We start from the raw sequence: 27512 nt of genomic DNA, 5'->3' as shown, positions 1-27512 counted from the left end.
CTGCGTGTATACAATAATCCATATACAAAAAAAATAAGTACTGTATCTGCTTGTGGAAATACTGTACAGTACAATGTATTTATGAATTCGTTATAGCATACAGAATATATATTCCATACACACATGTTAATTGTATGATATAATAAAGAAATTATTATACAGTACATTTAGACAGGAGACAAACTGCAGAAAACAAAGGAAGAATTATAGTACATAAATTATATAAAAGCAATACCATAATACACCTATCTTGAAACACAACTCATAAATCCTGAGGAAAGAGATTAAAACAAAATACGAAAAAAAAAAAAAATTATGAAAACCATATAAGAACTAGAGCTCAAGACCATAAGAAATGTCAATTATGTACTCTTCCAGTACTTGAATGTGTCCCAACCAACACAGATTATGCTTATCTAAACGTATATAAAAAAAAAATTAGGAGTATTTAGGGATGCAGCTCTGGCGCTAAATCAGAGGCATACACTATACTTTAGAGGAAACAGTAAAACCCAATCAAATCCTTACCACATGTTCTTATGTAAGCTAAGAAAGTACCAAAGATGGACAATACTGTACTGACAAAAAATAAGCTGATAAACATACTCACAAATTAATGAAAATGACTCGGACCTTAGCTATGCTTTATATGAAAAAACACAAGCATTTTATTTACAAACAAATACTGAGTAATGTACAGTATATAGTAATCTGTAGATTGGAACATTCTTAAAGTCCAAATCTTCGTAGTTTTCTGAAACTTTTTACAACATAAAGTTTTGTACATCTGATATTCACATATCTTAATTGTGCCACTAAAAGCTAAAAGTGTTTGCTGTATATTGTCCCATAATAAATAGTGAGCATAGACCATAGATAACTCTCAAATCTTAATGAAAGAAGTTCCACCACCAAAATGATACATTCTCTCCTAAAATTTAATTTTCTTCATTTAACTGAGATTAATTATCTGAAATATGTTTAATGCTATTCCTATAGTGTATAGACATTAATTTTTACCATCCTATCAAGTAAAATAAGGGAACTAACAAATGGAAATATGTATAAGTATACTGAGGTGCTTGAATATTACTGACTACTGTAATTTCATAAATAAGTTTCTAATACAAATTTCATGGATTACTATATTCCATAGTATCTTATGGGGTTTGTAGTTGAGGTCAATTCAACCGGGTTATGACGATGACATTTGATACAAATTTATATAACTTTTGCAAATCTAAAACAGGTACTGTACAAGGATGTCAAAACCTACAAGACTAGTGGCAAGCCATTAAATCATTTCTTACTTTACTGTGCAGAATAAAATGCTATACAGTAATGTAATGTATATCTCGGTTAGTTCTGTCAATTCCAAACAATTATTTCTATGCTCACCTAATGTTCATAGTGTTTCTCTCTCAAAGCTGTTGACATCTGAGATTAAAATTTATGGTTTTCTTCCCTAGTTGAGTACCGAGTTAATCTGGAAGATGGCAACTATCTGGGTATGGGAGTCACAGTTCCTTTGTATTTTCAGTTCTCTCGTTACTTTTACAAATGTCAGTCGTCTTTGCTATTCACAATCCAGATTAAATTTTTCATTTATTATTTCAAGTTATTTAATGTTTAAAAGGGAATTTCTTCTTCTGGAACTGCTATGAACGTCAGTGAATGATTCATGCAATTGTGAAAGTAGGTTAGCTAAATACTGTAATTGTATTTTGTTTTGATTATTTGAAGAAGGTTGTCCTTTAATGTTCAACCTGCTTTAATTGTTCAAAATGTAAAAGTAAATTAACCTTTAGTTCAGGGGAAAATCCAGTAAAGATATTGAATTAAAACATAACATTAAAATGCTACTCAAGTAATTTTTTAGCTTTCTTGGGTTTACCATAGCAAGCTTCATAATCTTTTCTACTTTTGCTTTGATTATGAATTCACGAAGAAGGCCTGCACCTTAGGGCAAGGTAAGACTTCTAGACAAACCTACCTTGTTTTGAATCCTATGTTAACTCCTCAAGTTTTGCCTCGAGGTTCTTATTGTGCCAATCAGTAAGGTTCTGATGAGGCACGGCAGTGACAAAGTTGTTCACCTCTACAAAAGCAATGCGCTCTTAAAATTATTGCAGGTCCCTCTATTGTGTAACCCTCAAAATTTCCTGATCTGATCTGATCAAGGCTAGCAGCTGGACCCTTACATACCTCCGTCCGCTGAAGTAGGCATTCATGAACAATCTTTTAATACATAAATTTATGATGTGGCATATCATATTGCTATAGTGGAATACAGAAACAAATTTGACTTAAATCTTAAAATTTTGGTTGGTAGGTGAATGGTTGTATCATGTTTTGGATGGCAGTGGGGTTCATCCTAGAGTAGATTTGACCACCAGCTCATCTCGAATTTTCCCTAGTAGAGTTAGCGTAGGTGCTAGTACTTCTACTGCCGAAATGAGCAAAGTCTGCAATTTCCTTTTTTGGGTATTCACTAGTCTTTCATCACAAAATGAAGATAATACAGAGGAATAACTTGACTTGGATGAGATACATCATTAGGAAATATATTTTTGGAAGATATTGAGATAGGTTGATTAAGCTACGTTACGATAATGCTTATTGTTCTCTGTCGTATGACACTGCCACTTTCAAGAAAATCCCACTAAAGTATTTGCTAATAGAACAAAAAAAGTGCCTATACCTGAACTCATTATTATTGCAAAGGACTTTTGTATTACAAGTTTTTAAAGTTGGTTGACAAAAAGAAGTATTTCATAAATTTGGAAGTACCGTATAACTGAAATCTTCTCTTTTGCAGATTCCATATTTCAATCCTTATAGAGATTTTTTTTTTAAAGTCACAAGATCTTGATTATATTAAGTTACCTAAATTGTCTAGACAAGAATTTTTAATGTGAATCTTAAAAGGTTGCAGAAGCTTTTGTGAATTGTTTGGTGATTGGGGATCAAGTGTATTCCTTTATGCGTGAGACGTGAGACGGTGTCCGGTGCACAGGTACACATTATTGTTTCTACGAATATATTGGTTCCTATATAAGATTATATTTTGATAAAATGTAAAACTAGTAACCTCTAGAATGCAGTGACTCTCTCAGGTCAATTTCTCATGAACGCTCTTTTTCTCCCTACCTTTTAGTGACTACTACTACTCCCAATTTTTTTTTCAATATCTACAAGGGAGTTTTTTTATAACAGTGACATGAATATCTAAATAGCTTTGTGAGAGAAGAAATATTAACATCAGGTGTGCACAGAAATAAAAATAAATCATTATCAATTATCAAAATTTGTTTTTTCCCAGAAATAAAGGGAAAAATTTGTAAAGATAAGTAAAAGACTTGACGACACCATCTTCACATGATTATGTGAAAATACTTTCATTACATGAAACCTATATCACCGAGTCAATGTTAGATGAGTATGATAGTTAAGAAAGTTTCGTATATAATAAAGTTAATTACTCTTTAACTGTATGAAGCAAATCTGGTTCTTGCATTGTAAGATAGATGTAGAAATCATATGACCATGCCACTTCAACATTTTTATATTGCACATACTTTCTTCTATAATAATTTATCTATAATAACATCTTTTTTCATGGAGTCCCTAATTCCTTCTCTTTAAATATTTCTTTTTAAATGAGTTCAGCTCCTTAAATAATCACTATTGGCAATAGAATTAATAATGAAACCACATCAATATTTATGAACTACAGTACCTATAAAAATAACTTAATACAGTTCCCTCTTTCACGTCAGAACCTGACAGACTTCTCAAAATTCTACATCCGAGATGATGCAAGGCAGGACTTACTGACTTGAAGTAACTCTATACCAAATGCTAAAAAAAAAAAAAAAAAAAAAAAAAAAAAAAAAAAAAAAAAAAAAAAAAAAAAAACACCCACAAGAGGTGCATGGGCCACCCCACTTGCCTGAGCCTCTTTAATGCACTTGCAAGTATATACTGTGTAGAATTACAATTTGTCCTACATATTCCCTTATATACGGTAAAGGGGCTAACTATCCATAAGATATAAACTGAAATTTCCTTTACTCCAAGATATGAAATTTACACCACACACACACACACAAACTCACAAGCAAAATTTGAAGTTTCCAGCTCAGATAAGCATATAAAAATTAAGTTCTGTAGTTTCTCCTAATATTATGTACATGACTACTGTATATGGTTTAGTTGTTCAAACCTACAGGAAAGGATTTTATCCCAAGATGCCCATTCCAGTTTTAGCATTGCAATATTCTTGAAAGTCAAGAAACATTCAAATATCACCAAATAATGGTACATTGTCGACTTGCAAGATGTCGTTTTGCGAAAGGATACCACACCTACAGTATACACAAGTCACCTTATGTGCTACTTTTACATGCTCTTTCTAAAAATATCTATTCGAGAGGGCAAAAACAGTTAATTTAGGAAATTGTGGCCACATCAGGAACTTCATTTATAAGGGACAGGAGAATTACAATTTTACATGTCAGTTTTATATCACTATAACATTAAGGTAAAGTGTCTTCTGTAGGTTTACAAAGAATTTGATAAATTTTTATTTAAAATCAAAAGCAAAATATAATTTACTCAAGAATTTATTTAAGCATCAACTTAAGCTCACTGTAAGAGAAAACCTTACAGTATGCTAAAAGCAAATTCATGACTGAATTTCTAGTTCTTATAGGTTGATAAGCCTAATTCTAAATAGGAAACTGACTATACCATAAATAATAAATTTACTTCTGTGTAATAAATATATCTTTGAAAACAACCAAAGAACTAACAATTCTAACAAGTCTGATACTGTACTTGTTACTTTGGATAGTTACTCTCTCCCTGGAATTTATCAAAGTCAGTTTTGAATTCAATTTGATTTCCATTAGTACCATTCGTATATTAATATATGGTACCAATGATCTCAAATTATTTCTGTCTACTACTATTGAAATACATTTATGGAAAATTGTCTTTTTATAAGTGACTTTTTTTAGTTGATGCTATCTCTAGATAAATACAGCATAACAAAAGTTAGACAAAGGAAATTAAGAATTGCAACTTAAAGAAATTAAATATCTCCTTTATAACAAAATTCAGAATAGTTTTTAAGCCTCTTCAGAGGCGTGACGATAGAAACATTAATTATACCACAGTAATAAGGAATATACTTTTACCATACCCATGAAAGCGAGATTTACCTTAACTGATAACATAAAAGTCTCAGAAAAATAATACGTTTGACTAACAATGCTTCATTCATCATACCTTTTCTTATATTTATAGAATTAACAAGGCATACAACTAATAATTACCTTATAAACATGGATAATCAGGGAGTTGTTTATGTAAAGACAAGGAAAGATAAATTTATAGCAGGCACATAGAACCAAATATATATCAGGTGACAATCCTTGTCATGCTAAAGAACGGTCCACTATCAAACAAATAAACTAATTAAAACCCTCCATACATCCTGTTCCCTACAAATAACTTGAAAAATTTGTACTGATCAGAAAAAAACTAGCCGTTAGTTAAATTCAACACAGAAACCACAGGTATACACTCATTTCTTAACACTAAGAGTATGATTCAGAATTACTCAAGCTATCAAATCTTAGTGCATAGTTCACTCATCAACTACTGTATTAGTATCAACGAGTACCTCCATAACAATGGTAGCATGCCACGAGGGCGTTAGTTCACTATGGTCTACCATTTAACTTATCAATTTTTCCTCACAGAAGTCCTATAACTTGCTTTAAAAGTCTACAGATGAATCATTGTGCATAGGCTTTGCTGAAATTCAACCAACTGCAGGACAAACACATTATTATCAAAATGAATAAGACAAGTGTTACCAATTAAGCATATTGCCATGAGTGAAACAGGTTCTCCACAATGATGGGTCCATGCAGGAAAAGAAAAGACGGTACAACAATACTGACTGTTAGCCTTCAGGGTATATCAGGGATATAAGGAGGTCACATGCTTCTTCAAACAATTACAGGATGGATCTGAATGCTATAAAGAGCTGGTTCAACTTTACGGGAAAATGAAGGACTAGAAAACTATCTAACATCAAATGCAAATGGAAACTACAATCACTTTTTAAAAGTTGCAACATGAAGAGATATATATTAATGGGTAAGGGAATAATAAGGTAGGAGTAGCATAAATAAAAAAGGAGGGGGTTTACAGGAATTTTGTATTTCAAATTAAAGTATCTGGAGTAAAATACAGGTTTGAGGAGGACTACTTTATGGATTAACCCATGGGTAACAGAAGAAGGTAAAGGGTACACAGAAATGCTATGTTCTGGTAGAAATCTTATTTCAATGAGACTATAATATAAAACCTTGATTGGAGAGGATTTCAAATAAATGAACAAAGAAACAAACAAAATATTGAATTTCAGTCGTCATGAAAATGGCATTAAATACATGATGTTAAATTTCAGTCATCATGAAAATGGCGTTATTGACCACATAAATTCTCCACCTTACACTCCCACAAGAAAAAATCTGACCCCCTCCATAATCTACGTTGAATCAACTTCATTAACAATTCAAAAATCACAAATATAATACAGAAGAACTTTCATGTAATAGGATATTTTAAACTTTCACTGAAATTTTTGTTGTCTTCTGATTTTTAAAATAATCTAATATCCCACTACATCAAGGGCTTATATTAATGTTACTTAAGGCGAGACCACTTTGTCTCTTACTAATAATGATGCATTATTAGGGTCATAAAGGGAGGTTGAATTAAAGGGAATAACTGGAGGAAAGGAGAGGGAGAAGGAATTATTATCAGGAGGGTATCGCTAACACTTACTTCCATCTCTGACGGGCGCCTTGTCGCCTGTGGGAAGGGAGGGGCATTAGACACTTGTTGGCCTCATCTGCCAGGAACTAACCTGCTTAGCCACATGAACTCAAAAAAGATTTCATCACAAAGATTTCATGATATAGTCATGATATTGTATACAATTTTTCCCATTCTGTCTTAAATGAGTCAAATTAAACAGCAACATAAGATACCCACTATCTCATAAAGAACTATGTGCACTTCAATGATTCATCATGATGCTGTATTATGTGATTCCTCTATGAAATAAAGATATTGTATTTGAGACTGTAGAAAAGGGTGATTAAAGGATAAGCTAGACCAAGTGCTTGGCATAGTTCGCCACTGATAATGCTAAACAAGACACTACCTTCATGGTTTCCGGCTGCTAGGCTACTAGCAACTGCCTGCTGGGGGGACATCCTTGAAAGTTTTCCCTGCTCATATAGTAAGTGTCATTCATCAGTAATAATTGACTATGTAAAATTAATAATTAGCTAAGTAAACATGAACTTATAAAATGTACCCCGAGTTGTAAGACTTACAAATCTTTTTTTATAGTTTTATTAATTGCGCAACGAAGCTATGAAATGTGAGAGATTTTGGCAGAGCACTAACAAGACTGATGGAGACAGGGAGCTAACCGACAAAGAATATGCTAAACTTAACTGACATCATTAATTGGACTTCCCCAGCAGCCATGGCTGCCATCAGCCCAGACAGAGCTACTTCTGTGCTGTCAACCTGTGTCAAGGATTAGCAAAATTATGAAAAAACCTTGAACACCTAACATAATCCATATTTACAGACAATCATTCTCACATATCTCACAGTGCATAAGAACACATTCATAAATTATCATTCTTTTTAGGCAAACCAACACCAAGTCATTTAACTGCTCACAAGAGAATCAAGAGGGCAATCACATGAACAATCATATGTAGACACAACGTCAACACTGAAATTTAAGGCAAAATTTCTAAAACTTCCTACAATAAGTCACCAATATTCAATTTTCCCACAGTTTACTTGAAGAAAGGCATATCGGTGGTAAGGAAATAAGCATTCCACTAATGTCCCTCCACATGAAAAATTATGATGGCTCACAAAACTTTCACTTGGGGGGAGCTACCGAGAACTGTTTAGAACTTTCCTTGGCACCAGTTCCCTGCCAATCTTCATGTATGAGAGCACTATCTGAGACACTATGTAGATTTGGAAGACAAATGATGCCAGCTTTCCTAGTAGGTACAGCATTTAGTTTTCCACTTGGGAACAAAGATAAATTTAATCTTTTTTTATAAATACATATAAGTATTTATAATACTTATCATATCAAATAAAAGCAAGAAAAATACAGAATTCCTGATAAAATATGCAAGTATACAGAGCTTAATTATCCACAAAAAAAGTCACATACATAATAAATGCTTATGTCATTTTCCATGTGGCTAATGAAAGTACTGTATTAGTCACAGGTGTGTTTTTGTTGATACCATTTTACTATGTTAGTGATTGGCTTACTTTATCAGGTATTCCTTAAGATTAGATTTTTGGGCATCTATCTTTGCTGCAAATATCCAAGCCCAAGATAGTAGAGCACTACGATTCCTTCAGCAATTTGATAACCTAAAATCTTTACACAAAACAATGATGATATTCTTTCTTGACTAATTAGAAACAGTAACTTTAAGGTTTTTTATTTATAAGAAAAGCTAAGACCCATAAAACACAACTCATAAGTTCTGAAGAGTAATTATCTGAACCTATGAAAACATAACAAATGGTGCAATATTTCCAGATGAAGTCAGTCCCTGAGTGATACTAACTTCTTTAGATTCCTGAATTTTCAGATAATGAATGAAAACCATGTTTTAATAGCAGGATTTTGGAAATGGCTACGGATATTTTTTAATTCATATATAAAGGATATGATGCATAAGTGGCTGGAGACATAATCTTTAAGCCCTCTTGATCCATAAGCGGGTCACAACATACTTGTGCCCTCTTGCAGTAGCAGAGCCCCTTTGATATCAGGAAGTTTATACTGAAGTGGAATAACATTATATATATATATATATATATATATATATATGTGTGTGTGTGTGTGTGTGTGTATAAACATACATGTATATAAGCATATAAACATACTGTATATCTGTATATGAAATATCCCTTTATGTTGGTTTGACACACGTCAGTTCTAACTGTACATCACTGATACTTAAATATTAAGAAAAATACAAACATTAAACCTTATTACGCAGGCGTATGTTGGTCTCAACGCTGTGCAATAATGGTGAAGAATTGTACTGCACAATACAGTATTTCACATAGAAGCTTATTAATGACAGCAGGTTATAAGTCATTTTTGGTGTTTAGCACATGTATAGGGATTGTATTAGTCACTTTATAGTGGGATAATATGACCGACATAAAAAATCGACTTACATCAGGTCCCTTGAAACAGGGAGGGGTATTATTGTATGTGTGTAGGTATTAATGTATGTAAGTATAAATGTATGTGCACTATATATACAATCATACATATATATATATATATATATATATATATATATATATATGTATATATATATATATATATATGTATACATATAGATATATAGATATATATATATATATATATATATATATATATATATATATATATATATATATATATATAGTCAACTTTTGTTATCTGCAGTTACTGTAATTACTTCATATCTTTAAACGTGACAAAAAGGACAGCTGCTACATTGCAATTGAACTATTTAGTCAAATGTTGGGCCTACAGCCAATAACCTTGGTAAAATGACTGCAAGAACAGGCAACTGTAAAAGCACGTGCCATATTATTAACCATGAGTGATGCTATTAGAAATAGAGGGAGCATCAGACAACTGAACTTTTAATGTAGGGATAAAGGTGCGAAAGATATATAATATTCATACATACAATTATACAGGTATATATATATATATATATATATAACTGTGTGTGTGTGTGTGTGTGTGTGTTCATGAGTACCTCAAAGCCCAAACAATTCATTCCAAGACTGTATTTGAATTCCAAATAAATTTTTCCCATAAGAATTGATGGAAATAACATCAATTTATTCACAGCCCAAATGTGCTCCTATTTTAAACCATTTTGGTATTGAAATACAATATAGTACAGTAAAGCATACTAATAATAAGAAAAAGTTATGATTGATAGAATAAATGAATAAATATAGGGTAAATGAATCTTTAACTTGATATTTTACGGGTATGAACTGACTAAAACCTATGAGTATACAGGTTCTGTCATCTTTGTCTTGGTCCATGCAGGTTTTTATTAATGCTGTTCGACCTCAGAATTTTTGTTTGATCTCAGGGGCAAAAAAATGTTAGAAGATTTTGTTCAGTCACCAAATTTTTTGAGTTCTGCTACTTTGATCTCCAAGGTATTACTGTGTGTGTATATGTACATATATACTTTATACAGTATGTATATATATGTATACATATATACATATATATATATATAATATATATATATATGTTATATTTATATAATTTTTATTTGGATACATTTAAAGTAATCTTCTACAAAAATAAATTTACATGTTACATCAAAAGGTATAATTTATTCCCTTATATAGTTTATTAAATGCTGCACCTTGTAGGAACTCGGCAAGCTGCTCTTTGATTCACGATATTTTACAAAACAGTCAAGCTATGAATCTTTTTCTTTTATTTAACTCTAGACTTCTTATCCAGATAACTTGCACTGGATTCATCAGACTTAGTCACAGGCTAATTACTGCACCTACTTGTGTTACTGTTATGAAACTCGCAAGGACTGAAATGATAAAAGGCAGAAAGTGGGAAACTGTGAAAGACTGTGAAAGTAGTAACTATGGTACCTCTGGAGTTGTTAAGAAGACGCTTTGGAAGTTCGGGAGGGGTGTAAGTAACTTGGTAGAGTTCTGATTCAATATCTGACTTATCTGAAACAAACACACCGAGAAAAATACGCGTAACTAACAGCCATACAGTAGTAAAAAGAAAAGCTCTTCACTGTCGAAAAATTGGCCAAAAATGAGAAGGTAAACAAAAGAATAAATAAAAGTAAAGAATAAGAAACTCCATAAGGATATAGTATTTAACTGTTCAGGGGACAAATATGATTTAGGATGGTTTGAGAATAGTCTGCTATCTATAAGGCATTGATTAACCTAAGAATAAGTATCAAATTAAAAGAAGAAGAGTATAGTGTCTAAGGGTAACTTATTATATCAAAATCAACTTGTAATTTGAAGGGGGTCTAAAATTATCTGATTTAAAAGAAAGGAAGAAAAGTTGAAAGATGCCTTACAGAAAAAAATGTTAGAGGAAGTTCAGGGCTTTTTTTTTTTGCTGAGGAATAAGGAGTTTAAGTGTAAAATCCAGGAGTTACGTGCAAAGAAAGCAGTCATGAAATAGCTATCATATTTAGTTTTTTGAAGAACTGACATGTCATTAACACATTTTTTAACTATATAGTATATATATATTCATATATATAAAAATGTAAAAAAAAATGTAGATACACACTCCATTATTCTTGCAATTATTTTCACTTACATTATAATCAATAATAAAAATCCCCTCATTTACTTAAAAATACCTTGCATTTTCTTAAAATGAACAATATTATGATTATGATACTATGGTAAACAGGCACAATATCATTAGTTCAGATTAGAATAGGCACTGAAAATTCACTTTATATAGAATGCAGTCAAGAGCTGGTAAGTTTCTATACTACCTCAAACTCTAATAAAATGCAAAATATTGACCATCAAAATCTACTCTCAGTGAGGTCATTTATAAACATGAAATTCTCTCAATCTACATAGTGCATTGATTATGGACATCCTACTTTTGGGAATTTCATTCAATTAATCATTCCCAATTACTAAAAATAAATCAAAAGTTTATTCACTAAACTGAGAAGAAAACTTTTAAAAAATATTTAGTGAGAACATCCAATACAATATTTCAACAATCCTGTCCCTAGTGTCTTTTCTATGTACGTGAACTTGAACAAAAATCTAAACTACCTATGTCAAAATATGTGATCCACAAGTTCATAAATTCTATTCAGTCAAAACACTGGGAGTAGGTTTTGAATGGTTCTCTCATGTGCAAGAGTTATGCAACTTTGTACAATAACTATAAATTCAATAATCTTTAGCTAAAAGTTCTAGGAGATACTAAAAATCCAAAAATTAAATAATTTACATTTTAAATTGGGTAAACTAAAAATGTATTTTTTTTTAACAATTTAAATATTACTTTGATAAATAATATTCAACACAAAAAAGTTCTGTAAGTAATGTATTAAATCTCATCTTACACCTTGAATAAAACCACTTGAACATCTATCATTTTGTGGGACATCTACTTTCATATATCATGACTCCTGGATTTTATAAAAAGCTTATGAAAGGAAGCTGCATTACCCAACCATTTATGATTTCCATGAGCACGTCTTCACTAATTACACTAAAAGGAATTTCATTTGGGTTATTCACACCTACATGAAATTTTAGACAATTCTGAAATAGAACGTAAATATCCAGATTTCTCAGAAACGACTTTTAAGGCTAGGAAATAAAACCCTCCCAGACTGCTAACACCTAAGTACATTCCAGTGCATTAAATATTTTTTTCTGAAAACCAGTAATTTTTCTATAATTCCCTCTCTACTAGAGTGGATGAATTGTTAGACTGTATACAATTTTAGAGCTGATTCTAATAGTCTATGATCTTTGTTGCCAAGTAGGTGACTAAGCAGGCTTTCCTAGTTTGATCAGGGCCAGTAGAAAGTAAAACTAAGTAAACACTACAGAAATTAACTATATAGAAAATAAATGTCAAATACCAAGATACATCCAATCATTGATTATAAAACATAGACCAAATTGTAAAATGTAATAAACTTTGCATGAACGTATACCATGAACTAACATAAGTCATAAATCATGGTTTTAGAAAGAATGAATAGGATGTGTACAGTATAAAGAACTATTGGGACACCAGGGAACTTTCCTGGGCGGCTGGAGACAAGACTTAGTGGAGGAAAAGAACACTGCAAAAAATGTAGAGAGCACATAAGAGCACATCTGAATTTGAGGGAACATTGTTAAAAATACCTGATGATGAGAGAGGGGGAACTTGGGATTTCTTGCGGCCATATAATATATATCTGATATAAGGAATATGAGTGGCTGGGTAACAATGAAAAATGGGACAGCTGCATGAATGGGGATAAGATGTGATCATAATCTATCTTGAACAATATTTTTCATTTCATATTAAGTTCATGGAAACATACGTTGAATAATTTTCAAGTGGTAAAATTGACATAACAGTCTTCTGTCAAATGTTTGGTGGTTAGAGCCAGAATTGGGAAAGTTGTAATCTTGTTCACCCCAGCCGCCCAAGCCCAAAGCCTGGGTCTCATGCACGTATATTTCACTACAGCGGAGTTTTGCTGCTAAATCCTCTTAGGCTCTAGACACTGGCTGGTCCAAGTGAGCAGTCGCAGATTTCGACACGGTGTCCTACAATGTTTTTTTTTCTTTTTTTTCCATAAATGAATATTTTCTCTTATGTGATGAAATCCACGACTTGCCCTGGCACACTGCTTGAGATCATATTGCAAGCGCTGCACTCTAGATGTTGATGCAGGTGACTAGATCTTTATTGTTATTTTATCCATTCACGATACATATGAACAAATATTTTCTCCTAAAGAACTCGGCCCATGTTATGCTGCACAGCTTAATTTATTGCTATTATCTAACAAAACATTCTCCTCATGCGGCTGCTGCCATAAATAAATATAACCAGCAGAATCTTGCCTAATCCATAAAAAATGTAGACTGTACTTCAAAAATGGCATTTCCACAGAAACTTACTTGGTATAAAAGTAACCTCTCCACCTTATGAACAGAAAAGGGACAGAGAGAGGGTTGAGAGGTTAGTAGAAGGTCGGAGAGAGACCTGAAAAACTTAATATAATATTTCTAACTCAAATTCTTATCACTTTCCTCATTACAAATGTTTGCGGATATTTTTATACTCAACAGTAGTCTTTGCAATGGCAAGTTTTAGTGTGTACTGCATAATTAAGCACCCAACTTTATTCTATCCAATTTGGCGATCTTTTAGGAAGATGGTTTCACTGTTTAAAAGTAAGAAATATATAGTATTTAAGAGCTGCATGTTAGGATTAGTGAGCGGACTGTGGGGCAGGTCTGGCTGTAACCTCAATGTGAGCCATGCAGAAAATTTATCATCACCAGATTCAGGGATTTCAACCAAAGAGGACTAGGACCCAAATTCTGGACTAGCTACTATCTCAAAAAATAATCCAATAAAAAACAGAAATACATTTTGGATGACACCTTCATGACCATAACCACACAAACTAATTACTTTATCTTCTATGAAAAGTTTTTATAGACATATAATAAAAATTAACATCAATATTGAAGCATTTCCTAACAGCCTAGAAGTTTTACACATTCTGTCGATCTAAATTCCAAAACACTGAGCACTATTCTTATATCTTCCAGAATTCAGTTCCATTTTCCTTATGTCATATGAGGTAAAGTTCATCTGCTTTGAACTCCCTGAAACTTGTGGATTAAGATACACCACGAGTATGGATATTCATAGAGATAATATCGAACATGCAACATGCTTTTCACACGGCCATCACCACCACTGTCGCTGGGATGTTACCTACTTGTTCGGCCTACCAATTGGACAGCGCGGACTCCTTTCCTGAATAATGCCACTAAAGAGAAGACAGGAGTTAGTGCGGACAGCAGGAAACACATGCACCACCGCCCACAGTCAAAAAATAATAATTAGAAATGATAAGAAAACCAGTGTCATACCTTTAACACTCACCTCTGCCTCACTCACTTGGTACAGAATGATTTAGGATATGGAAAGGGATTCTCTATTATTGTAAAATGGGCAGAATTGTTCTTCTTTTGTTGCTATGGTTCTCCTTCATTAATCCTCAGGTTTGAGTAAAAAAAAACAGTACCTATGAAATACTTACTGTACTTCTACACAATCTTAGGAAAAATTCACAAAAAGTCATAAACTGTATACCATTCTAATGAATTAATGTGTAAATTATCACTGAGGATTTTTAATGAATGACATCCGAAGGTAAGTGATTATCAAGAATAGTGGCAGTGATTGAGGCAGAGGGGTACCACCCCCTTGCCCACCTGCCCCACTCACATATGCTTATTTCACATTGAAACCTTTGAATTCTCTATTTGCCATCTGAAAGATTGATCTAATGCTGTTCACCCCCATTCATTTGCAAGCTCATTTTCAGCAGTGTACACTGTGCATCCCCTAATTCTCTCTACAGGCATACATTTTGATCCAAATATGAAAAGCTCAACGTGCATTTTTCCAAGATACGTGACAAATGAAAAAGAGAAAACAACTTTTTGCTTCTAAGCTCACAATCAAATAAGCTAAATTAAGACACAATTACCATCTAAATTATTCTCACCTAGGATTTTATTTTGGTGATATTCACTGATCAGCAATCTACAAGCTATAATTACCATCCAAGGGTTTAATGAATATTTAAGTGCATTCATTCACTCAATAATGGCAAGAAAATAATTGAAAACAAGTGAGATTATTACTGCATATTCATTTCTTTTTAAATATATACAAATACTGATAATATAAATTCTTCATATTTCATAAAAGTTAGTTATTCTAGAATCAATGCTGAAATGAGCTATATGGGGGACGGGGGCAAGAGGTCCTTACCATCACAAGGCCACCCCCTCAAATAAGACAAAATACCAGGACATCTTAGCTTTCAGCCAGAGTTCTGGGTTGGCCTCCTCATCACTTCAACCACATAGTCATAATTCCATGCATAGGAGCAAGCCAAAGGAAAATTTGGTAGCAAATATGGTTGCAATATTGCCGTGCACAACTGGTTGGCCATAACCTGATATTATGGTCCTCCTCCATAAGATGGAGGGGTGGGGGACTGGGTAACCCCACCAGAACCTAGCTTAAAGGCACAGGACAGATTAGTAGGTGACCAGACCAGACATAAGGAACCTTTTGATTGTTTCAATAAAGCTCATTCTTCTAAGGACAATAGCTGGACAACTGGCCATACTGGAGCATTAACTAAGGCTCATCATCAGCGGCCACGTTTCAGATCAAATATTCATGCAGAGCCCGTGGTGGAGAAGGGAACTATTTGCTGGAACATGGAACCCTGGCATAAATACTAAGTTTTGTGCCACTAATGAATACTCACACACCACCAGAGCCAAATACTCATTCTACTACTGATCTGCAACTAGAATATCAGGGAAATTAACTATAAAGTGAAATTTTACGGATGACCTAATGTGTGTGAATATTCAATACAGGGGTAGCATGGTTAAAACTGATAAAAATTATCAGTGACTTTGTTAGTGGGGAGGGCAACACTGGCCTACCCTCGCTCCCCGGCCCGCTTTCCACCACGAGGGGCATAAAGTTCTTCATGAAACCGCTTGCTTGAAGCAAATTTCCGATGTCTGCAAGGGAACGGACAGCGCCACTGTAATGTTCGCCATAGCTCACGGGGTACGCAGTCTCAACCGTCTCTGCCACTCCTCGTGATACTTGTGCCACCACCAACATATCCATTGTCTAAGATAATCATTCAGCTTTCTAATGTACTTCTGACTCAAATGTCATCTGTATTATTTCCAATAATTTTCACATCATACAGAAATGGATTTAGGTGGTAACATAAACATGTAAATGAGGAGTGACACAGTCACACGTGCCGCAGCAAAGTTCATGTGATGTAAGTAATGAAATAAATACAACAGTGGAAAAAAGACAATTCACTGTATACATTATACAAGAAATAAGTGATAACTTATCAGCAAACTAATAACAACTAATAATATATAAAGAATTAGAGAAAAACAGACATCATCCACAAATAAATGACATGGCATGGGTATATGAAAGGGATATGTTTACTCAGGAAGGTAAGGCTAATAACCGATACACAAAATGGAAATTAAACTCATAGAATTATGACTCTTCTAATAAGCTATTTCCAATATATAAATAAAGAAATTAATAAACACTATGAAGAGTATGAAACATTCATAATGAAAGACAAAAAGTAACAGTAGACTAGCTTTAAACAGACTTCTGTTTTGAAAAACAACACAAATGAGGCAAAAAGAAAATAATAAAATTACATTCAACTACAAGCAGTTCTGCTCTTCTATCATGACTACCAGGTACATAAAAGATTAATAAAACTCAATTTGAAAACTACGGCTGGTAAGTAAATTTTCAGTAAACCAAATTATACTAAAAGTTAATTACTGTATTGCTACTCATAATAAATTCTCTCTAAACTGCTAACAATAAAAGATTAATTTTTAAATCATAAACAAACATCAAATAGATGTATAACGAAAAGAAAACTTTAGTTATTCATGCAGCTGTGAAAGTCATGTACAGTACAAAATAATGGTATCTTGATGTATACTTATTTTAAGATTGGAAAGATGATTATTAAAGCCTGGGAACTTATCAGTAAAGTAATTGGAAATATCACCAGGGGTAATTCAAGTTTCAAAATAATGACCCACTTGGTACCAACATGGTCAGGAACTGCATGGTAACCTAAGCCTGAGGTGTGTCTCTTATTCATAGTTTCACCATATATTTTGCAAACTTATCCCCTGCTAAGAATAGATAACAGGTTGCACTATGTATCACTCATTTTGTTCAATAATTTTGAGTTCCACACTTAAGCCTACAAAAGCATGAAAAGGAATGCCCTTAAGTAATGGTACAACCATTTTACCCAGATCATAGATTTAGCATGGGATCAACGTTGTTAATGTACTGCATTGTCATTCTTATTACTACTCGGAAGTTTAACCAGATGGGATCAACATGAATTGCCAAAGAATGAATACTCTGTTTCCTGAAAGCCTTGTAAATCTAATACTTAGAAGAAAGGAAGAATAAACAAAATAAAATGAAAAGCAATGGGAAGTGCAAGTTTATAAGAGTAAAACTCTATGTAAAACAAGGGATTGATAGGCATGTGACAGGGTAACTAAAGGTTACCAGGCACAGGGGTATTATCAGTAGTTGAGAGCTGTTCAATAAGTTTGGGGTTGATGTTGGGTAAGAAAAGTAAGATTTCATCATTATAAAAAATGCAAGGAGAAAACTTTAGCTGGTCTTAGGAAATGGATTTTAGTGTTGGTGGATGATACTGCTGCAGCTACTTTGCTATACCTCAACACATGTCATGACTACTTATGTTACGTTTGATAAATCATCTCTTACAGCACATGAAAAGTAAGTTAAGTCGGTACAAGAATACCAGACCAAGAGAAAATAGAAAAAAGGCCTGCATGAAATTACAGGTAGCAACCTGTATATTACTGGCAAATATTCAGCTAAAGCTCATGATTTAGTAAGAGGAAAATATCTTTTTACATGAATCATGGATCTGGTGACCATCTGATGAGAACTGTGTACTTGTAAGCATGAGCTATGAAAGCTTCATGGGAAAAATAAACCCAAATGATCACATATAGGACTACATCTGACTTAGCCCTTGTGGGGCATGCCTTTGCAACAAAAAGGCATATCTGAACCCTTTCAATGCATATTATTTCATTAACATCTTCAGGCATTTGTGTTGCGTCTTTCTCGAAGCTAGTTAAATTTCGATGTCTACCCTTAAATTAAAAATCTTGTTTTCTTTCCTTATAATTTCCTTGTCCCTCTAGTATATTAGAGTTATATGGTGGTGTATGGCAATACAGTAATAACATAGGATACAAAATTAATTTGTTCCATACTGGCTTTCGAATCAGGATTTTTTTTGTATGATATTTGCAGTTCTATATGTGAATTGCCAAATTTGTTCCAAGCACTACGAAAACACCACAATAAATTTTAGAATAATGCTATGATGACAATGAAATAGAGCCAATTAGAATTTAATCATTAAATATGCCTAACCTAACCATTAATACCTGTAAATGAAGTAGATATTACAACATATTGCAATAATAAATAGAAAATAGTAATAAAAAAATTATACTAAAATGTGGAATCTTACCTTTCAAGTGAGGCGATGTCTGAAAGCAAAAGTGGCAGCAGAGGAGGAGGGCAAATGGCAGAAAACAATAACAAATGGCAGAAAATATTAAACCTAAACTTTACAAAACACATTAACAAATGTCAGAAAACACTAACACTTAACTTTATGAAACATATTAACAAATGGCAGAAAACATTAACACTTAACAAAAAATTTAAAATCAAATTCCTGTTTTTTTTTCCTTTTCTCATTTTTAACTTCTTTTTACTTTGCTTTTTTCACTTTCTAAATTTCATCAAACTCTTTTTCACTTCCACTTTCCTTTTCTTCGAATTACTTTGACCTTCACCTTGGCCTATTAATGGCCTATTTAAAAAGTAAAAATTCAAGGAAGCTTGTTTATGCCTACTTTTTAAAATGTTCCTGAAAGGACTCAGACAAATGTCAATAAATTCCGCAAGAAAACATCTTGTATGAACCCTTTTCGGGGTGTTTCTTTTCTATGAAATCTGCCAGTTTATGATAATAAGATAGCATCTCCTTAATTTATGCCGTTGTTGTAGCCGTATCTGTGTTCTCCTCTTCCTCGCCGCCAGAGAACTATTCATGAAAGACTTTTAGTTGGATGGCCTCCAACTCCTTCAGGTCATCTGTCGTAAGCTCCTCTTGATGCTCCTCGAGAAGCTTATTAATGTCGTCCTCACTGACGACCAGCCCACAGACCTCCCGAGTGAAACGATTTCCTTATCTTCAGGTTGCGAAACATTTTCAAGATCTTCAGCTAAGCCCACGTCGAATCCCTTGAAGTCTCCTGTGGAGATGGCATAAGCCCACAGCTTCTTCCATGAAGCTTAAGGTTCCCCTAGAAACCTCCTGGCAGCTTGATCGATGAGTCGGAGGCATATTACAATATTGAAATTCTCCTAAAATTCATGAAGAGTGAGGTTTGTGCTGTCAGTGATTTTGAAACATCTCTTCTTGAAGTTCAAAATCACTTGCTGGTCCATGGGCTGCAGGAGAGGGGTGAAGTTAGGTGGAAGGTAGAGAACCTTGATAAATTAATATTCTAGAAAAATATTATCCTCAAGGCCAGGAGGGTGAGTAAAGACATTGTCCAACACCAGCAGACATTTCAGAATGAGTTGGTCCTCTTCTAAATAATTTTTCACGGTCAGACAGAAACAGAAATTTACCCACTCGATGAAACAGTCTTATTAATCAGGCTTTCTCACTAGGGCTCTGCATCACCAGAAGCCTCTCCTTTAGTACTTTAAGGGACTTGAAGGCTCAAGGAGTCTCTAAATGATACCCCAGTAGGGGCTTGACCTTACAATCCCCACTGGCATTGGCACAGAGTCCAAGGGTAAGCCTATCCTTCATAGGCTTATTTACAGACAGCTGCTTATCTTCCACTGTGATAAAGGTCTGATGGGACATTTTTTTTCCAGAAAAGCCCAGTTTTGGTGCAGTTGAAGACTTGCTGGGGACTGAAGCCTTCCTGGAGAGTCATCTCATCAAATTTCTTAACAAAGGCTTCAGCCGCTTTGGTGTCCAAGCTGGCAGCCTCGCCATGCCGCACCTGTGAATGAATGCCAGTCCATCTCTTTGAATGACTCAAACCACCTGAGTGAAGCCTTGAACTCTGTGGGTGCCTGCTGTGATAACCCTTCTCCTGAGTAATCCTTGCCCTGAGCATGTACGAGATCGCTGAAAATGGCGCTGGCCTTGAGGCAGATTATTATCTCAGTGATCGTGTCTCCAGGGATTTCCTTGTCCTTAATCCAGAGAAGAAACAGTCTCTCCATCTCATCATACATGGGGCTCCTTTTACTTGAAAGGACAGTCATGCCCTTAGAAGGTGTTGTTGCTTTGATGGCTTTATTCTGCTTAAGGATGTTGCCTATCGTTGACAGGTTTCGGTCATACTCCTTAGCAATTACACTGAATCGCATGCCAGCCTCATATTTCTTGATTATCTCCAGCTTCATCTCCATAGAAAGCATCCTCTTCTTCTTTCCTTGAACATCAGCAACATTCTTGGGACTCATGGCTATAGATTATAAGTTGAAAAACGCAACACGAAAACTATAAGTATGAAAATCGCAATCACCAACATGAATTAAATGTGAATAATAGTGTTGCCGAAACGAAATGGTCGAGGAATGTTGATATGTAGATGCACGATAAGAAAGAAACTGACCAATAGGAGAGCAGGATCTTATGGCGGTAACTAGCATCATGGTAAGGAGAAAACCAATGGGAGAGCAGGACGATGGTGGCATGTTTACAGTTTGTGCGATGCGCTAACTTTAAAATTATTTTTCGGTGGCCGGGCAAATTTCGTTTGATATCCTGAGGGTTGTTTCATAATATGAGGTGAAAAAATCTTTGAATGTTTTTTCGTGTGGTGAATTTTTTGTATACAGAAACTTTCCTATCCCGAGGTATTACTGCACTGTACTACCACGTGGGTAGATCATAACCCTTAGTATTCCAGTTTTTTTTGGTGCCACACGTTCTTTATAACGTCTTTTTCCCCGCTATACAATGTGATTTTGTTAGACAGTAGGAACAATTACTTGCCAATTGAAAACCTAAATCTGATCTGAACTAGTAAGTTGGCTAAACCCAAAGGAAGCACCCAAGGGTAGCCTCCCAGGGAAGACTGAAGCCTTCTCTCGGGGCTCTTGGAGGAAAGCAGATTCCTCCCTCAGGGTCTCAATCATCGTCTGACCAAACTCTTCCACTTGGTTGGGGGCCTTGTTTACTATGACCCCTTACCAAAACTTGGAACTGCCAAATCTAATGTTAATGGGCAGATGAGATGTGTGAGTTCCTTACTGTGCAGATATTCTGAAGAACCTGAGTTCTTAGCAGAATCTTTCACCCACATAGAAAGGAGAGAAATACAGTAGCACTCTCTTTCCAGTCTACTGCTTATGAATCTTTATTCTTAGAAGAATGAACCCATTGTATGCAGATAAAGCAATTGAAGGACCTAAAAGTTGAAGTTCAAGACATTAGAAGTGCAGCTACTGCTCTTAATTTCTGTATAAATTTTTCTTAAAGAGATTTAGCAGCAACTCAGAGGCATACTCAGTTAGTTCTTTCTAAATAATACTTGAAAGAATTCTGGTTTGCTTACCAGAATTTCTGGGCATTGAGTTCTGTGGCAGCTGAACGTGATGCTGTTGAATCAAAGTATTTTCCCTGTAATTAACAGTTCTGAAAGTTGTGATCCAAGTTATAACATCGTAGTGTCGTCATGCACTGTATATGATCCCAAAACTACACTAGAGGGGCAAGGCCAAACGAAAAAAAAATGAAATATTTATCTTAAAAGTAAACATTGACATTTAACCAGCTACGAGAAAGAACTAAAACGAATGCCTGGTGACTATAGAAATAAACAACTTCATTATCAAAATTCTGTCTCACTTTATTTTGGGATATGGCAGTCACCATAATGGGTTACACCATTTGCTTAAAAAGTATCATTCTGAACTAACCTTGTTAGAACAGAAACTATTTTTCACAACCATCATGGCATTCTCCTATATGTACAATGGCTTTTTGACAATGTACAGTTATTTACTGCAGATCATGAAAGACCTCAGTGAGTTCTGAGCATAACCTCTAGTATTCTGGAGCTAAACATTATTTACAAAGATATCATACAAATACTTACATAGGCTTGGGCATTCTCCTTTCAATAGTCATTATATATATAGTATGGTGATTGGCATCAAGTGATATATCTATTTCCTAGTGATGTTACTATATCTACCAAGAGACACAAGAAGAAACATATAACTTGTGGGCTGAACACCAGAAAATGTATTTGCAATTTTTAATACCAAGCCTACATGTGATTGGATGCTCACCATGCAATCCTATAAATTTACTATAGTGCCGAGGTGACACAGTAACTATATATAGAGTAATGTATCTAGCACACAAAAGCAGTGATGTGCTGACATATATGTTCCCAGGCTTAAGTGTACATTAAATAAATCACGATAGTAGTGATTCATACATCATGTGTCTAACCCTCACTTAAAAATTCCTTTTTTTATTGATACAGTGGCCTTTGGATCATCTTGGTTTCAAAATAAATATTGAAAGAGAACAAGGCCCTAGAATTTGACTATTAGTTTTATACCTTGAAATCCCTCGTTTTGAAATAATAACTTAAGAGATCTACAATTTCACACGAATCATACTGTAAGTAATACTCAAAACCTTTACAACTGCAAATTATTCCTTTTAACATACTGTAATTAATACAAAATTTTGAATATCATTACCTATGAGATGATTATATTACTGTGTACATAGAGAGGCAATTTTATTTTCATCTAGTGCTGATTGCACCTGCAATTATTTATGCATGGTAAAAGAGAGCAAACTCCTAATTAGAAGATTCAACAGTATGGAGTAGTTTCTTGACTGTACAGTAAAATATTGTATCAATATTGTATGGTAACATATCCCTATCCAGATTTATCTATTACCTTTAGACTACTTGATAACATTATTTTTTTTTTCAAATACTATAAGATACTTTGATTATTCTTTGTTACCTATCATAAAATTCCTGTAACCATTTCTATTCACTAGACTAACCTATCATGGATTGCTACTAATCTGTAACTGCAGTCAGTGAAAATTTTGATTTTTTACTGAATTACGTTGAGTAAATAAGCAAGGACCCTATATAAGTACATTATAATACAAAATTGGATAGACACTAGTTAATGTTTTGGGTATGATGCTTGCTTAAGTGATAGTACTCAGGGTTGTATTTCAAGTAAAATATGCTTTTACTGGATTTTCTATAATTGCGTGGTAAAATATTCTTGCTTCTGTAGATTATGTAAGTATCATTGCTTTAGCATATGCCAATAAAGTGTAAACTGTGTAAATCAAAGTATTAAACAAAAGGAAACTTAGTATCAATATAAAGTAAGAATAGAAAATCTCCATTATCTACCACTCCTATGGCTCTACAATCGAATAATTTTGGTTCCTTTTACTCTATTTTCATTTGGCTGTCCAGTTTCTTGATCTACGTTTCGTCCCACTTTTCACCAATCTTTTGCAATATTGTGTTATGTTTTGGGCTCAAGGCAAAAATGAAATTAGATGACATTGTCTGGTTAAATTACTTTATAATAGCATTAACATTTAACGTAAAATTCTGTTTAATTCTGTATAAGTAAAAAAATCTTAGGGTTCGTGAAACAAAACAACTAAGAGATGTGTATCCCATATTTATCAATGGTAAAATCTGACCAATTTTTAATATTAAGTATGCATTATCAAAGGTCATATATGACTAATAAAAATACGGAGCTCAAAATAAAATGAGAAAGTTTTCAAGGCATAAATCCAAGAATCAATTCCAAGCTGTATTAATAAATCTATTTGTTCTAAATGTTGAGGATGTTAAACCAAAGAATCCTATTGTTTATTGAGTAATAGTTCTGGCTAATGACATTCACTCCTAAATCATAACAGAAAAGTTGAAATATAAGTGAAAATTTTCAAGCTAGGTTAATGTAAATAAATAAATGCTTCCTTGTTCCCCTACCCCGTGTACTTCACTTTAACTAATCAATTTATGAACATCGCTGAATATCAGAGGCCAGATGCCTCTGATACTAAATACTAAATAACGAGGCCTATTACTACTCTGTTTATACTTTTTAATGAAGTACAAATAAGGACTAACACATAAAAAATATATATAAAGTTAAAGGCCAATGTAAACATCTGAAAGGAAAACAGAGTATGCAAAAATACCAGCCTTCAATAGTACAAAAATAATCTAAATAAAAAACACAAACAATGATAAGCACTGATAAGGATAAATGAAAAAAGCTAAAAATAATTTTCATACAAACCATCTTGAACTTGAATATGATAACTATGGTCTGTGTTGCCCTTGAGAAATAGAAATTCAAGGAGATATAAGTTTGTGAGTAATGTTATAGGAATAAGATTTTATCTATGAATCGCACATAATAGTATGTTTATGATGTTATACCCACACTTCCATAAATCACAGCAAACAGAGGTCAGGATATTTTGTACATTATGATGACCATCATTCAAAAACATAAAACACACAAAGTTGTCCTTGAACAAGTTTTGCATATTATCACAGCTCTTCAAACCACACTATTAGGTTTATATATATTTATGAGTAACAGAAGAGTGTGGAATTTAGACAAGAACATGCCTTAAAGTATCTATTTAAAAATCTATAAATTCAAGTTAACTTTAGCAACAATATGGACGGCAGTCACGGCACCCTTCCATACCTGATCAAAACTATCCACTGGCTAACTTTAACAAATAGAGCAATGTAAGTGTTGATGCTTATTCAAAATCTAAAAACGCCATGTTCAAAGTAAGACTAACTATTCATAAATACTTTCAACGTATTGCCTGAAATTATCCTTACCTATCTTAACAAAATGTTATTTTCATTAGTAAAATAAATTTTTGAATATACTTACCCGATAATCATGTAGCTGTCAACTCCGTTGCCCGACAGAATTCTACGGAAGGGATACGCCAGCGATCGCTATACAAGAGGGGGGTGTACTCACCAGCGCCACCTGTGGCCAGGTACTGCAGTACTTCTTGTTGACACCACCTCAATTTTTCCTCGGTCCACTGGTTCTCTATGGGGAGGAAGGGTGGGTCAATTAAATCATGATTATCGGGTAAGTATATTCAAAAATTTATTTTACTAATGAAAATAACATTTTTCAATATTAATCTTACCCGATAATCATGTAGCTGATTCACACCCAGGGAGGTGGGTGAAAACCAGTGTACATGTATATCAAGAAGCTAAGTATCCCGTATTTCATATTATCAGTTATTCAAAATAACAATGAAATTATAAGTACCTGGTAAGGAAGTCGACTTGAACCATTACTCTGCCTTTAATAAGTTCGTCTTCCTTACTGAGAGCAGCGTTCCTCTTAGGAGGCTGAACAACTCTAAGGTGCTGAAGTATCAAGGGCTGCAACCCATACTAAAGGACCTCATCACAACCTTTAACCTCGGCGCTTCTCAAGAAAGAATTGACCACCCGCCAAATCAACAAGGATGCGGAAGGCTTCTTAGCCGACCGTACAACCCATAAAAAGTATTCAAGAGAAAGGTTAAAAGGTTATGGGATTATGGGAATGTAGTGGCTGAGCCCCCGCCTACTACTGCATTCGTTGCTACGAATGGTTCCAGGGTGTAGCAGTACTCGTAAAGAGACTGGACATCTTTGAGATAGAATGATGCGAACACTGACTTGCTTCTCCAATAGGTTGCATCCATAACACTCTGCAGAGAACGGTTCTGTTTGAAGGCCACTGAAGTAGCCACAGCTCTCACTTCATGTGTCCTTACCTTCAGCAAAGCAAGGTCTTCTTCCTTCAGATGAGAATGTGCTTCCCTAATCAGAAGCCTGAATAGTAAGAAACTGAGTTCTTAGACCTTGGAAAAGAAGGCTTCTTGATAGCACACCATAAGGCTTCTGATTGTCCTCGTAAAGGTTAAGACCTTTTTAGATAGTACCTAAGAGCTCTAACTGGGCAAAGTACTCTCTCCAGTTCATTCCCCACCAAGTTGGACAGGCTTGGGATCTCGAACGACTTAGGCCAAGGACGTGAAGGAAGCTCGTTTTAGCAAAAACCGAGCTGCAAGGAACATGTAGCCGTTTCAGATGTGAAAACTATGTTCCTGCTGAAGGCGTGGATCTCACTTACTCTTTTAGCTGTTGTCAAGCACACGAGGAAAAGAGTTTTTAATGTGAGGTCCTAAAAAGAGGCTGATTGGAGAGGTTCAAATCTTGATGACATAAGGAACCTTAGGACCACGTCTAGATTCCAGCCTGGAGTGGACAACCGACGTTCCTTTGAGGTCTCAAAAGACCTAGGGAGGTCCTGTAGATCTTTGTTGGTGGAAAGATCCAAGCCTCTGTGGCGGAAAACCGCTGCCAACATACTTCTGTAACCCTTGATCGTAGGAGCTGAAAGGGATCTTACGTTCCTTAGATGTAACAGGAAGTCAGCAATCTGGGTTACAGTGGTACTGGTTGAGGAAACTGCATTGGCCTTGTACCAGCTTCGGAAGACTTCCCCTTGAGACTGATAGACTCTGAGAGTGGATGTTCTCCTTGCTCTGGCAATCGCTCTGGCTGCCTCCTTCGAAAAGACCCTAGCTCTTGAGAGTCTTTCGAAAGTCTGAAGGCAGTCAGACGAAGAGCGTGGAGGTTTGGGTGTACCTTCTTTACGTGAGGTTGACGTAGAAGGTTCACTCCTAGAGGAAAAGTCCTGGGAATGTCGACCAGCCATTGTAGTACCTCTATGAACCATTCTCTCGCGGGCCAGAGCGGAGCCAACCAACGTCAGCCGTGTCCCTTTGCAAGAGGAGAACTTCTGA

At 34.5% G+C, this 27512-nt stretch overlaps 1 protein-coding gene across 46 annotated transcripts in view; it reads right to left on the bottom strand.

The window, feature by feature from the left end:
- Positions 1-27512, bottom strand: part of slo (calcium-activated potassium channel slo) — a 608128-nt gene that overhangs the window by 46581 nt on the left and 534035 nt on the right. For 20 of the 46 annotated variants that reach the window (XM_068393381.1, XM_068393340.1, XM_068393345.1 and 17 more), the window contains 2 exons: positions 10786-10869; positions 6865-6891 (listed from right to left, as the gene is read on the bottom strand). The exons of 9 other annotated variants lie outside the window; for them this stretch is intronic. In XM_068393381.1, coding sequence (XP_068249482.1) covers positions 6865-6891; positions 10786-10869 — 111 coding nt within the window. Of the gene's footprint in view, positions 1-6864; positions 6892-10785; positions 10870-14660; positions 14712-16416; positions 16498-27512 lie in introns of all 46 variants that reach the window. 17 more of the 46 variants (XM_068393364.1, XM_068393384.1, XM_068393349.1 and 14 more) reach the window with 5 other exon arrangements.

The sequence above is a fragment of the Palaemon carinicauda genome, chromosome 19 (genome assembly GCF_036898095.1).
Source record: "Palaemon carinicauda isolate YSFRI2023 chromosome 19, ASM3689809v2, whole genome shotgun sequence".
Classification (NCBI taxonomy): Eukaryota; Metazoa; Arthropoda; class Malacostraca; order Decapoda; family Palaemonidae; genus Palaemon; species Palaemon carinicauda.
The sequence above is the reverse complement of the archived record's forward strand: the minus strand, read 5'-3'. Positions and strand labels throughout refer to the sequence as shown.